The 13,135-nt window shown below is 42.7% G+C and overlaps 1 protein-coding gene across 1 annotated transcript; it reads left to right on the top strand.

Moving 5' to 3' along the window:
• The first annotated feature begins 1,161 nt into the window (after nucleotides 1-1,161).
• On the top strand, nucleotides 1,162-11,879 carry LOC120730611 (caspase-1-like). The gene is made up of 5 exons (XM_040027030.1): nucleotides 1,162-1,654; nucleotides 3,230-3,282; nucleotides 10,498-10,782; nucleotides 11,613-11,755; nucleotides 11,856-11,879. Exons 2-5 carry the CDS (start codon nucleotides 3,234-3,236, stop codon nucleotides 11,877-11,879), a joined length of 501 nt encoding a protein of 166 aa, XP_039882964.1. The 5' UTR covers nucleotides 1,162-1,654; nucleotides 3,230-3,233.
• Nucleotides 11,880-13,135: the final 1,256 nt, after the last annotated feature.

Below are 13,135 nucleotides of genomic sequence, written 5' to 3'. Positions count from 1 at the left end.
TGGATGTTTTTTTTTGTTTCTGACTTCCTGTTTGGGAGAGGTATAAGAAGAGCCAACCGTTTACATTCACAGCACCTTCTGGTGGATATTTTTGGCATTACAGATGTAAACCAGGCCATCTGTCAGCTCTTTGTTACTTCGGAAACATGGATTAAACAATTTCTCTTCCACGACGCAATCCGATAAAAACCGATCTCTTTATCCGTCGGCTTCCTGTGGCTGTCATGCGACTATTGCACTTAATAATACAACAGCTTCTTGCCATTCTTTGTGTGTCTTTTTATCGCTGTGTGACTGTTTTCATGTGAAAGCCTGCTTGCACTAGTACCGCTTGCCACTCGTTCCCAGAATCCTTTGCGCTTTTACCCTGGACAGACGTCACATTTTCAGTCTCTATAATGGCAGTTGTTGATGGATGTGGCTCTGATGCAGCCGTGGTAGCTGCTGATAATCACGATGCTATCAGGTACTGGCAAAAAGGAGGAAATCTGTCTTAGCACATTTGCGCCGCTGTGTGTTTTTGTGGTCTTCTTTTGGAACTATTTCAGTGAGTTTTAGTCGGAGTGCGGTGAAACTTGGTGTTTGGAATCGGTGATAGCTCTGGGAGCTAACTAGCCTTTCTTTAGCCGGTTACATGAAGTCTGTTTGGTTTTGTTTGTTTATGGACTTTTGGGCATTTATGTAACTACTCTTTTAATCATTGCTTGTTTCGTGTGTTTGGTGGTTGTAGAAATGTTTTCTATCAGACTTTAGCAGAGATTTCTGTGGATACCACACATGTCACACATGTACGGGAGCGTGGGGCTTATTAAAGTAAAGTTGTAAGAATCAGCAATTTATTTAAGCTTTTCTCTCTTTTTCATTTTCTTTTGCTAACTGTGTTTAACAGGAACGTGGTCATTGAGAGCATCACAGTAGATGCTGCTGTTTCCTGTGTCTGTACAGAGTTTGATCTTCAGCAGATGATGTTCGTCTGTCTCTGCATCTGTTTCTCTGACTGCAGCTGTGTTTGGAACATCCAATCCTCCAACACCTCAACTCTGCTGATCCTTACTTACTTATTTATACTTATTTTCCACCCTGATTTACGAATAAATTCTTTACAAATCCTACCATGTGAATTCATGGATTTTTTTTTCACATTCTGTCTCTCACAGTTGAAGTGTACCTCTGGTGCAAATTACTGACCTCTGTCATCATTTTAGGTGGGGGAACTTGCACAATCGGTGGCTGACTAAATACTTTTTTGCCCCACTGTAAAATCAAAATTCACGTTTTATGCAACTAAAGTGTTTCATTATGTAGGCTACAGAACATAATTCAGTTATAGACGATATATGAAACATGTATACTTACTGCATTTGAATCATTTAAACCATATGTGATATAAACACCTCCACGTGTGTTTGAAAAAACAAACGCTTTGATTTTGACACCCCAAGAAATCTTGATCTGCACGTGTTCAGAGTAAGAGCCGAATAAACAGCAGCAGAAGCTGATTGATGAACAGCTGAATGACATATCAGCTGTAGCTGCAGCATCTGCACAGAGTTTGATTGGCTAACGCTGATTTGTTTGTTTTTTCAAACAGGACAGCAGAGAGAGAGAGGAGGAGATGAAGAGTGCAGCAGATTGATGAGACAGTGAAGAAGAGGTGAGCATCTGACAGAGCAGAGCCAGTTTAAAGGACCCTCACAAGCTCACACATGACAGCTTCATCAACATGGAGCTCTGAGTGTTCATTAAAGGATCATTGGACGCTCTGACACAGCTGACTGCAGTCTTTAGCTGTGAGCACACAGTGTCTCACATTTACATTCACTTCCCTGTCAAACTCAATAACTTTAAACAGCTGCTGTTATCAGGTGAAGATAGCAAAGCTTTCAGGGCTGAGCCCCAGTGTTTCAGGATAATGGCCCCAGAGACCACAGTCAGATATGTGGGGAAGGATTTTAAGTTTAAAACTTCCTTTAAGCACTAACAGCAGAGACGCACAAAGTCGCAGACAGGGAACAAAGTATTTTAGGTTTGTAAGGTCAGATTATTTAATCATTATACTGAACAAATATCTGAAAAAGTAAAAACCTCTATTATGATGAGGTTATCACTACATTCACATGTCATCGATGTGTTCTTTCACACAGATCAGTTTCAGTGTGTGTGGCCCGTACACTAAACCATGACACAAATTCATATGATGTGACACCCAGACTGTCATGGTCCTGGGTCGTTGACCCAGCGTTTTGTGTTTTGTGATTATTTTCCTCTGTTCTAGTTATTCTGTGTCCTCCCCCCTGGTGTCCGGTTCGGGTCCTAGATTTCCTGTTCTATTCTGAAGGTCTGTGTCTGTTGTCATTGTGTTCAGCTTGTGTCCTCCAGTCATCATGTGTATTCAGATCAGCTGTTCTTCCCTCCCAGAGCGTTCTCACTCCCGAGGCGTAACATGTCGACGTTTTGTCACGTCCCGCGGCGTTCCTGAGGAACGCGAAAGGAGACCTTCGGCGTTCTTATGGTACGCGGCGGGTTATGGCTGGAATCCAGTGCAATGACGCTCCCGCGGTAATAGACGTTCCAGCCCTGTATTCCAGCCCTAAACCTAACCTTATCCCTAGCCCTGACCATAACCTTATTCCTGACCTTAACCAGGACTTTAATGATGTTAAATAGCGTGTTTCTAAGCGATTTGAAGAAAAAGAGCGAACATGTGTGGATTCAGTCCACACGGTTCTCATATTTCCTCTTTTTTCCGAGGTCGTCATTTAGGAACGTGGTGGGTAGCCGAAAACGTAATATGGTGACGATTTGTCACCTAGCGTAAAATGTTACGCTTTGGGAGTGAGAACGGGTTGTCCCTCCTGTGTGCGATTACCCGATTACCTTGTGTGTGTGTGTGTGTATATATATAGTGGGTGTTGGTCTGTGTTCGTTGTCGGCTCGTCTGTGTTTCTTGGTATCCTGTTCCTTAGTCTGCGTCTCTCTGCTCCGCTCTCCGTTTTGTAAGATTTCAGGTTTGCTCTTTAGTTTATCCCAGTTTAGGTTTGTCATTACTCATGCTTCGTTGCCTGTTTTTTGCCACTGCCACCTTTGAAAATAAACGTCACTCGTATCATCAGTTTGCTGCATTTTGGGTCCTCCTTTTCCTCCACACCACACGGCTCCCTCCGCCAGCCGTGACACAGACTGTGTTCACTGTTTCTTTTGGTAAAATCATCTTCTCGTGTTTTTATAGAACGATGATGGAAGAACCTAAAGAACAGCAAGTCAAAGCAGCTCCATCAGCAGGTAGGAGATCAGGGGTTGGTATGATGAGACGTATGGATGTATAGACTTCAGGCAGATTCTTTTTTGTAACTGTGATAAGTACATAAAATTCACGAGTTGTAACCTGTCCTAATCTTTGCCTTAATCTTTCTGTGGGACATTAATATAACATGAGAACTTCCAGTCTAAGGAGTTTGGCAGAGAAACAACTGGACTTTTTTGTACTTTGAACCCACATATGAGGTTAAAACGATGCCACCTTAAAATGAAACTGAAAAAATATTGAAACTGAAACAAATGTATTGAAAGTGAAAAAATGATAGTGAAAAAACATAAATATAGAAATTTAAAGAAAAAACTCACTGTTCATGTGGTTTTCACACTTACATCGTTTTTTTCCCACGTACAGTTATTTTTTCAGCTTCAATTAGTTGGCACTGCTTCGGCATCTGAGGGTGCGCTTGAGGAGCGGGGCTTCAGAGCCACATATATGAGCCACATATGTTTGCGCACATTATATTGCTGACCAGTGACTGTAGAAATCATGGACGACCTAATATCTGCAGCAGCCGCAGTCATGAAGAAACTTGCGTATCTCTGAACGGCACATAGAGCGGGGACGCTGAGAGGAGGTCCAGCGTTTACCGACTGTTTCAAACTGACAGACTCAGGTGTTCTTCAGCAGAGATGGGCAGTAACGCGTTACTTGTAACGCGTTACTGCGTTACTAAAACCGTGATTTTTTTTTGCGAGAATGTCTCATGACAGGGCAACGTTTGTGACAACAGCTGTGTGCAGATCAACAATGGATCATATATCGACTGCGGGAGAGAGTATGAGCGTGCAGCGTTTAAAGCGTGGAAGTACTGACCTTACTTTGAGTTTGATTCCATAAAAAGTGACAAAAACATTAGCGTCCGTTGTGCGTGGGAAGAAAACTTCTTTTTACAGCGAAAAAAACCCCTAAACTTCCAAGTAAGCACCGAGTGCGCAACGACGTAATGGGAAACTCACAGAGCTGCCATATCCTTCCACTGACCGCTGCGGCACACCTGCACCAGGGTAAACCTCCGCCTACCCTGCTCCTGCTTTACAGGTGAAAATAGAGCAAAAGGACCGCTGAGTCTTTGACTTAATTCATTTTCTGCTGTGTTTTACTTGCATCTATTTGAAAGACTGAGTGTAAACACACAAAAAAAAAAAAAAAAATTATGTGCTGGAATGTGCAGAAAATAGGTTTAAATATTAAACAAATTTCTTCCAGTCAGTGAATGTTGCATATAATTACATTTCTGCTTGATGGATAAAGTTAAAAGATTAAAACTAATAAAACAAGTTTTAAAAGGGGACTTTTCCATTTGATTACATTTTGTATGATGGATTATGTAGAAAAAGTAGAATTGGGCTGAGAGATCTATCGCTTTATCACCTATTCAGGTTGTAAATTGTGTTTTTAAAAAGTAACTAAGTAACTAAGTAACTAAGTAATTAATTACTTTTGAAAATAAGTAATCAGTAAAGTAATGGGATTACTTTTTTGGGGAAGTAATCAGTAATTAGTTACTGATTACACTTTTCAAGTAACTTGACCAACACTGTTCTTCAGTATGTACCTGACAGAAGGACCTGAGAGCCGCCACAATATTTTTGTAAGCTAATCTGTAGCTAACATCCTTAGCTAGCTAGCTAAGATGGGCACTCGGCTATCGGCAAAACTTGTTTTGTAAAGTTTGTTTAGCTAACCTATGCAGGTGAACGAAATGAACAGAAACGCACCGGGCTGCTCAGTCAGTAACTAACCACAGTTACTGTACTTTTATTATGAGTATTACACTGTAAGAGCAACAGGCTGCACTCTGCTGCAGCTCCTGTGCAGAGCTGATTATGAAATATGTGCAAACAGCAGCATGTTTTCACTCTTTTGCCACATCTGTAAGGATATTAACACATATTTTAAAAAAGGCTTGCACTTTAGTAACCCCTCATTAATCATTAATTACGGATTAAATAGCAAAGCCTAATATTTATGTACTCAAACCAAATACTTGGTTTGGCAGCTTAAGTTAAAATGTGTGTTTCATTTTTCCTCGGATTACATTTTTAGCACTGACTCTGTGTATTGTTTTTACTAAGTTTGTTTCAAATATTCAGGTTAAATAAAACAGTCTGAATCATTCTTATTGAGGTAAGTTCACAAAGTTACATGTGCAGTACAGCTTACATCCTTTGAGAGGGAAAAAAGCATTAATATTTGTTATGATACCTCTGTATGTTGGTGACCACGGTGCAGCAGCAGACTGAACCAGGACTGAAACCTGCTCTGTCTGCTCATGTATGCAGATTCACATTCACAAACCACCAACAACTCAAAGGTTAACATTATATTGGAAAATCTGTTGGTATATACGGCTTTAAAAAATAAACAGCTCGTATGTCAGCAGAGCTGAAGAACTAAAGAAATGTAAGAGAAGAACTTCAGATCCTGGATGTGTGAGGACAGAAGGATCAGCTCTATTTCAGATTTGAGATAAACTTTATATTTCAGTTTGTGATGGTTCTGTTCTCTTTGTGATTACAGGAGCTGCCCTCAGATTCAGACCTCAGCACCACCCAGTGACAGCAGACAGATCATCCAACATGTTCACATGTTAACTGCAGAATGAACTGATGCAAACAGTACAAAGGTTAAAGCACCACATGTGCTGTAGTGAAAGCTGCAGCTGTTTTATTGATAAAAACAAAGTCAAAAGGATTAATCACCCATGTATCATATGAATGTTGGGTTTTTCTCTGTATCTATTATTGTACGATCTACTGTACAATATAAAGCACCTTGAGGCGACTATTGTTGTGATTTGGCGCTATATGAATAAAATTGAATTAAATTGAAATGTAACTGTGTCACTATATATCAGCATTAACAGGACCTCAGCTTGGTGTTTCACAAAGCTGCTGATCTCAGACCTGCACAGCTTCCGTTTTAAACACTGAATGTACTCAGCTGCATGAAGAGCACGTTTGAGTTTCTCTGACACAATTAAATAAAAACTGATGAAGGTCAAAGGTCGTCACTTGTATGTCGAACTACAGACTTGTCATCTGGAATTCTTTCACAGGTTTTTTTTTGCCAATAGTGTGTTAATTAACATAAAGTCATTCAGAGTCATTTATACCAGAGTAACCAGAGAGGATGATATATTTTTAAGTATATAACTATCCACAGGACTGAATATAATATCTCTAAGTAAAAGTCCAGAGACTCTGAGGATTATCCAAGTATTTATAACATTACACAAAGCAAAGTTCTCCATCACACAACGCTCAAAAAGAGATTTCTACGCCGAGTATGCATCATTCTCAGACTCCTCTCATACTGCCAATAAACTCTTCCAGCTCCTCCTCCCCTCCAGGAGGCGCTACAGGAGCCTTCAGACTAAAACCAGCAGGTTTAGGAACAGCTTCTTCCCCACAGCTGTCACCCTACTGAACTCAGTCCCCGCTGAGCCTTTCCATCCACACTCACCTAACCCTTCTACACTCCTCCTCCCAGTGACCATGATCCTTTCATTATCAACATTCACCACGTTGGTTACTGCTGTAGTTTTAGGACACTGACATGGTGTAGTCTCTGTTATAGTGTGTACACTGTTACAGTCTGTTCAGAGAGCTACGCTTCCACTACTGTAGATATTTTCATAGCACTCTGTAGATCTTTTTACCTCACAGTGTTTCATCTTTATATATGTATATTTGTTCATAGTATACCTGTATACTTGCCCGTCTGCAGAGGTGGGTAGTGACGAGTTACATTTACTCCGTTACATTTACTTGAGTAAGTTTTTGGAAAAAATTTTTACTTTTAAAGTACCCTTTTTGCACGATACTTTTTACTTTTACTTGAGTACATTTGTGAAGAAGAAACGGTACTTTTACTCTGCTACATTTCCAAAATTTGACTCGTTACTTTTTAAAAAATAATTAGTTTAACACATTAGATAACATGCCGCCAGTGGAGTTTCCGGTAACTTTTTTACCAATCAGATGTGGCCATGCAGTCACATGACCAGCTTGAAACTGTGGCGGGCAGAGCGGCCCAAGCATTTCAAAGTAGCGGACACACGGAAAGAAGACACACATGAAAACATGGCAAAGCCAGTTGTCTACGCTAGAGCTGAAGAGGATGAACAGCATTTTCCTCACATACAAAGAATGTTTCGCTTAAAAGCAGCACAAAAGAGCAGCTATGTCTTCAGTGAGAGCCAAAACAAACCAACTTCCATCCATCCATCCATCTTCATCCGCTTTATCCGAGGCCGGGTCGCGGGGGCAGCAGCCTAAGCAAAGAGGCCCAGACCTCCCTCTCCCCAGCCACCTCCTCCAGCTTATCCGGGGGAACACCAAGGCGTTCCCAGGACAGCCGAGAGATATAATCTCTCCAGCGTGTCCTGGGTCTGCCCCAGGGCCTCCTCCCGGTGGGACATGCCTGGAACACCTCACCCAGGAGGCGCCCAGGAGGCATCCTTGTCAGATGCCCGAACCACCTCAGCTGGCTCCTTTCGATGTGGAGCAGCAGCGGCTCTACTCTGAGCCCCTCCCGGATGGCCGAACTTCTCACCCTATCTCTAAGGGAGAGGCCAGCCACCCTTCGGAGGAAGCTCATTTCTGCCGCTTGTATCCGCGATCTCGTTCTTTCGGTCACTACCCACAGCTCGTGGCCATAGGTGAGGGTAGGGACGTAGATCGACCGGTAAATTGAGAGCTTCGCTTTTACACTGAGCTCGCTCTTCACCACGACGGACCGGTGCAGCATCCGCATTACTGCAGCTGCAGCCCCAATCCGTCTGTCGATCTCCGGCTCCCTTCTCCCATCGCTCGCGAACAAGACCCCGAGATACTTGAACTCCTCCACTTGGGGCAGGAACTCATCCCCGACCCGGAGTGGGCACTCCACCCTTTTCCGGCTGAGAACCATGGCCTCAGATTTGGAGGTGCTGATCCTCATTCCCGCTGCTTCACACTCGGCTGCGAACCGTTCCAGTGCGAGCTGGAGGCCCTCACCCGATGAAGCCAACAGAACCACATCATCCGCAAAAATCAGAGATGAGATTCTGAGGCCACCAAAGCGAAAGCCCTCCGCCACTTGGCTGCGCCTAGAAATCCTGTCCATAAAAATTATGAACAGAACCGGAGACAAAGGGCAGCCCTGGCGGAGCCCATCACCCACCGGGAACGAGTCCGACTTATTGCCGGCAATGCGAACCAAGCTCTTGCAACGGTTGTATAGGGATCGAATGGCCCGTAGCAATGGGCCAGACACCCCATACTCCCACAACACCTCCCACAGGACACCCCGAGGGACATGGTCGAATGCCTTCTCCAAGTCCACAAAACACATGTAGACTGGTTGGGCAAACTCCCATGCACCCTCAAGTATCCTCGAGAGGATAAAGAGCTTTGGTGGTGGTCCCCATCTTTAAGAAGGGGGACCGGAGGATGTGTTCCAACTACAGGGGGATCACACTCCTCAGCCTCCCTGGGAAAGTCTATGCCAGGGTGCTGGAAAGGAGAGTTCGTCCGCTAGTCGAACCTCGGATACAGGAGGAACAATGCGGTTTTCGTCCTGGTCGCGTAACACTGGACAAACCAACTTTTCAGCGTGAAACAACTCAGTTCATGTAACCTGAGGAAACGGTAAGTTTTCTCTAAATATCTTTTAGCTGTGGTTAGCTGGATGTCAGTCTTATGTTACAGACGCTGTGTCGAGCTCGAGCTGCGAGTCATATTTTCGGCGCTACGTTGTAGTGAGATAAGTTTGTGGGTATTTTGTCCAGCTTCAGCTGTCCTTTTAACTGCTTGTTGGTTAGCTAGCGTGAGCTATAAGCTAACAGCTAGCATGGCTAATGACGCTAGAGTTCCACGCGCATGCAAACAGCTCGTCTCTACTGCTTTAACTGTTAAAACAGAAGGCAATACTGCGGCTGACAGGGTTTATTATGTGAAACAGCAGCTTGTTTAGTTTAAACAGTCTGCATTAAGCTGGGCAAACACTGTGCGATTTTTTTTCAGTCGCGTTATTCAGCTCCTGCTCAAACTGTACAATTAAATCGCAGAGGCTAGAAGTTCATAGGTCACAATGTACGGTCTCACACTATAGGGCCTGATGCTCTGATGCGACCTGAGTGCTCAAACTGTGCATTCATAACATGAAGCTTATCATACAAAATCTGTCCCTCGCTCTCCCTCTCTCTGTCTTACAGACACACACACCATCAACTTTGCTAAATTACTAATGAAAAACATTGACCAGGCAGCTGTGATTGAGTAGCAATGTCCATCCAACTCTTTTCATGGTTGTTGTAGTCATAATAATTTTGTGAGGCCACATTGAAAAGTGTTGGATACAGAAGCGTAGTACGGAAGCGTAGAGCCGCCACCCAGGCAAAAGAAAAATAGAGCTATGTCACATTATAACGTGAAAAGTTTATTATTATAGTATACTATTGTTCTAACAATATTAGATATATATTGTTCTAACAATATACTTTTCATGTTTGTACAATATACTATCATTTAGGTACAATATACCTATTACAATATACATAATTCTCACGTTCGTACTTGCACTCCTTCTTATTTTAAACTTAATCTGGAATGCAGGATATGAATGACAAGATTTTGTTTTTCATATTTTTCATTATTTTTCAGTTTCAATTTTTTCTTCAGTTTCATTTTAAGCTGGCATCATTTTAGCCCTACACACCCTAAAATGTAGTATTTGTTGATGAGATGTTGAAGTGTTAATTGAACAAAGTTAGAATACAGTGGAACCCCGACTTACGAAATTAATCCGTTCCCGAGGGTCTTTCGTAAGTCGAAAATTTTCTTAAGTCGAAACAGCCATTGCACCTTTTGAGTGAGGTGATGCTGAACGATAGGCTAATTGCTAACTAGAACAACAATATGTCGTTCAAGTGGAACAGCGAAGCACGAGTACGGAAGCCAAGGGGTTGTCACATGATTCGGAAGGCCTTGTGGGCATTGTAGGCTCAGCCAATCAGAGCCAGCGGATTTCGTTACACCGGCATTTTGCCGTACCATGGGCAGAAATATTGCCGTTCATTGCCTTCGTAACTTGAATTTTTTGTTAAATGGGGTATTCGTAAGTCGGGGTTCCACTGTATTTTTCACATGATTTTGACTGAGAAGCATGTTTATGTCTCTTTCTTCTTTCTGTAGAGGAGGAGCTTGCCAGGGTACGGTCAGCCTTTGTCTGGAGGGTAACAATAGAAATCCTTAAACTGCTCCTTGAGGCCCTTGTAAGTGATGGTATCTTAAATAAATTGGAGGAAGAATCGATACTGGAGGGGAACCCACTCAGAGCAGACAAGGCACGCAGCTTGATCGACACAGTGAGGAAAAAAGGAGACAAAGCATGCAAGATAACAATCAAGCATCTTCACATCAAAGATCCTTCTCTTTTCTCTCAGCTGCGTTTGAACTCTGATCCATCTGCTCAACAAGGTGAGGTCATGCATCATATACCATGAATAAAAATGGTCACCTTGCAGTTTGTTGAGATGTGAAAGTGAAACCTCAGAATTCATTGTAAGAAAAAGGAGAGGGCAAGAACGTCATTCTACGACGAATGTTTGGATTTGTTACATGCCTGCAAATGTATTTTTTAAACTACATGGAGGAAATTTGATGATCATCATAAACCTGTGAAACTACTTAGATCGAATGTGAGCTGTATTTAATTAAACACAAGTGTTCTTTACTTTTAAAAACCATGTATACTGATTGCCTTAAAAAAGAAAAGTCAGAGTGTTTCTCTAACAAGATGACACTCTTTAAGCATCGGTCATTTGACTTAAATGTTTAATGAAAAAAATGCCACATTTACATATAATAAAGGAGATTGTGGCCAGAAAGGGTTTACATTATCTTTTGCCATTGTAAATTACGACAAGAATTAAATGTGAATTACTGAATCTCTCTCAGATGCTTCTTTAAATAACATAGCAGTGGGGAACATTATGACACTTCAATGTTGTTATTTTTGGTTAGAAAATTTGGAGAAGAGGCACAGAAAGCAGAAACCTGTTTAGCCTGCACATGTTGGCATCAGGTACATATGAAAAGCTGCAAAGCAATGCAGATGTGGAGGTTCAAAACATTTAATGTGGCTGTTTTCAGGAATTACATTTAGGAATTCCTGAAGCCCCTTTTTGATTCCTGGTAGAATGAGTATATTAAAAACTTGATAGGTTAAATAAAGGCCAAAGTACATCACATAGCTCCTTCAGACCAGATTTGTATTTTTCCTTCTTTTTTTCCTTTTTTTGATTCAGATGCTCTTCAGAAGTGTCAGCCTAAACTCAAGTCTCTCTTAAAGAAGAAGTTCCAGTGTGTGTTTGAGGGGATCGCTAAAGCAGGAAACCCAACCCTTCTGAATCAGATCTACACAGAGCTCTACATCACAGAGGGAGGAACTGCAGAGGTCAATGATGAACATGAGGTCAGACAGATTGAAACAGCATCCAGGAAACCACACAGACCTGAAACAACAATCAGACATGAAGACATCTTTAAAGACTCACCCAAAAGACAGGACCTGATCAGAACAGTGCTGACAAAGGGAGTGGCTGGCATTGGGAAAACAGTCTTAACACAGAAATACAGCCTGGACTGGGCTGAAGACAAAGCCAACCAGGACATCCAGTTCATATTTCCATTCACTTTCAGAGAGCTGAATGTGCTGAAAGAGGAAAAGTTCAGCTTGGTGGGACTTGTTCATCACTTCTTTAATGAAACCAAAGAAGCAGGAATCTGCAGCTTTGAAGACTTCCAGGTTGTGTTCATCTTTGATGGTCTGGATGAGTGTCGACTTCCTCTGGACTTCCACAAAACTACAATCCTAACTGACCTTAGAAAGTCCACCTCAGTGGATGTGCTGCTGATAAACCTCATCAGGGGGAACCTGCTTCCCTCTGCTCACCTCTGGATAACCACACGACCTGCAGCAGCCAATCAGATCCCTCCTGTCTGTGTTGGCATGGTGACAGAGGTCAGAGGGTTCACTGACCCACAGAAGGAGGAGTACTTCAGGAAGAGATTCAGAGATAAGAAGCAGGCCAGCAGGATCATCTCCCACATCAAGACATCACGAAGCCTCCACATCATGTGCCACATCCCAGTCTTCTGCTGGATCACTGCTACAGTTCTGGAGGATGTGCTGGAAACCAGAGAGGGAGGACAGCTGCCCAAGACCCTCACTGAGATGTACATCCACTTCCTGGTGGTTCAGGCCAAAGTGAAGAAGGTCAAGTATGATGGAGGAGCTGAGACAGATCCACACTGGAGTCCAGAGAGCAGGAAGATGATGGAGTCTCTGGGAAAACTGGCTTTTGATCAGCTGCAGAAAGGAAACCTGATCTTCTATGAATCAGACCTGACAGAGTGTGGCATCGATATCAGAGCAGCCTCAGTGTACTCAGGAGTGCTCACACAGATCTTTAAAGAGGAGAGCGGACTGTACCAGGACAAGGTGTTCTGCTTCATCCATCTGAGTGTTCAGGAGTTTCTGGCTGCTCTTCATGTCCATCTGACCTTCATCAACTCTGGACTCAATCTGATGGAACAACAACAGAGAATCTCGATGTTGTCTAAGTTAATTAGCAAACCAAAACTTCAATCTCTCCACCAGTGTGCTGTGAACAAGGCCCTACAGAGTCCAAATGGACACCTGGACTTGTTCCTCCGCTTCCTCCTGGGTCTTTCACTGCAGACCAATCAGACTCGCCTACGAGGTCTACTGACACAGACAGGAAGAAGCTCACAGACCAATAAGAAAACAGTCCAGTACATCAAGGAG

This window comes from Simochromis diagramma, unplaced genomic scaffold (assembly GCF_900408965.1).
Source record: "Simochromis diagramma unplaced genomic scaffold, fSimDia1.1 OVJJ01000291.1, whole genome shotgun sequence".
NCBI classification, from domain to species: Eukaryota; Metazoa; Chordata; class Actinopteri; order Cichliformes; family Cichlidae; genus Simochromis; species Simochromis diagramma.
Note: the sequence above shows the minus strand (reverse complement) of the source record. Positions and strands in the feature narration are given on the sequence as shown.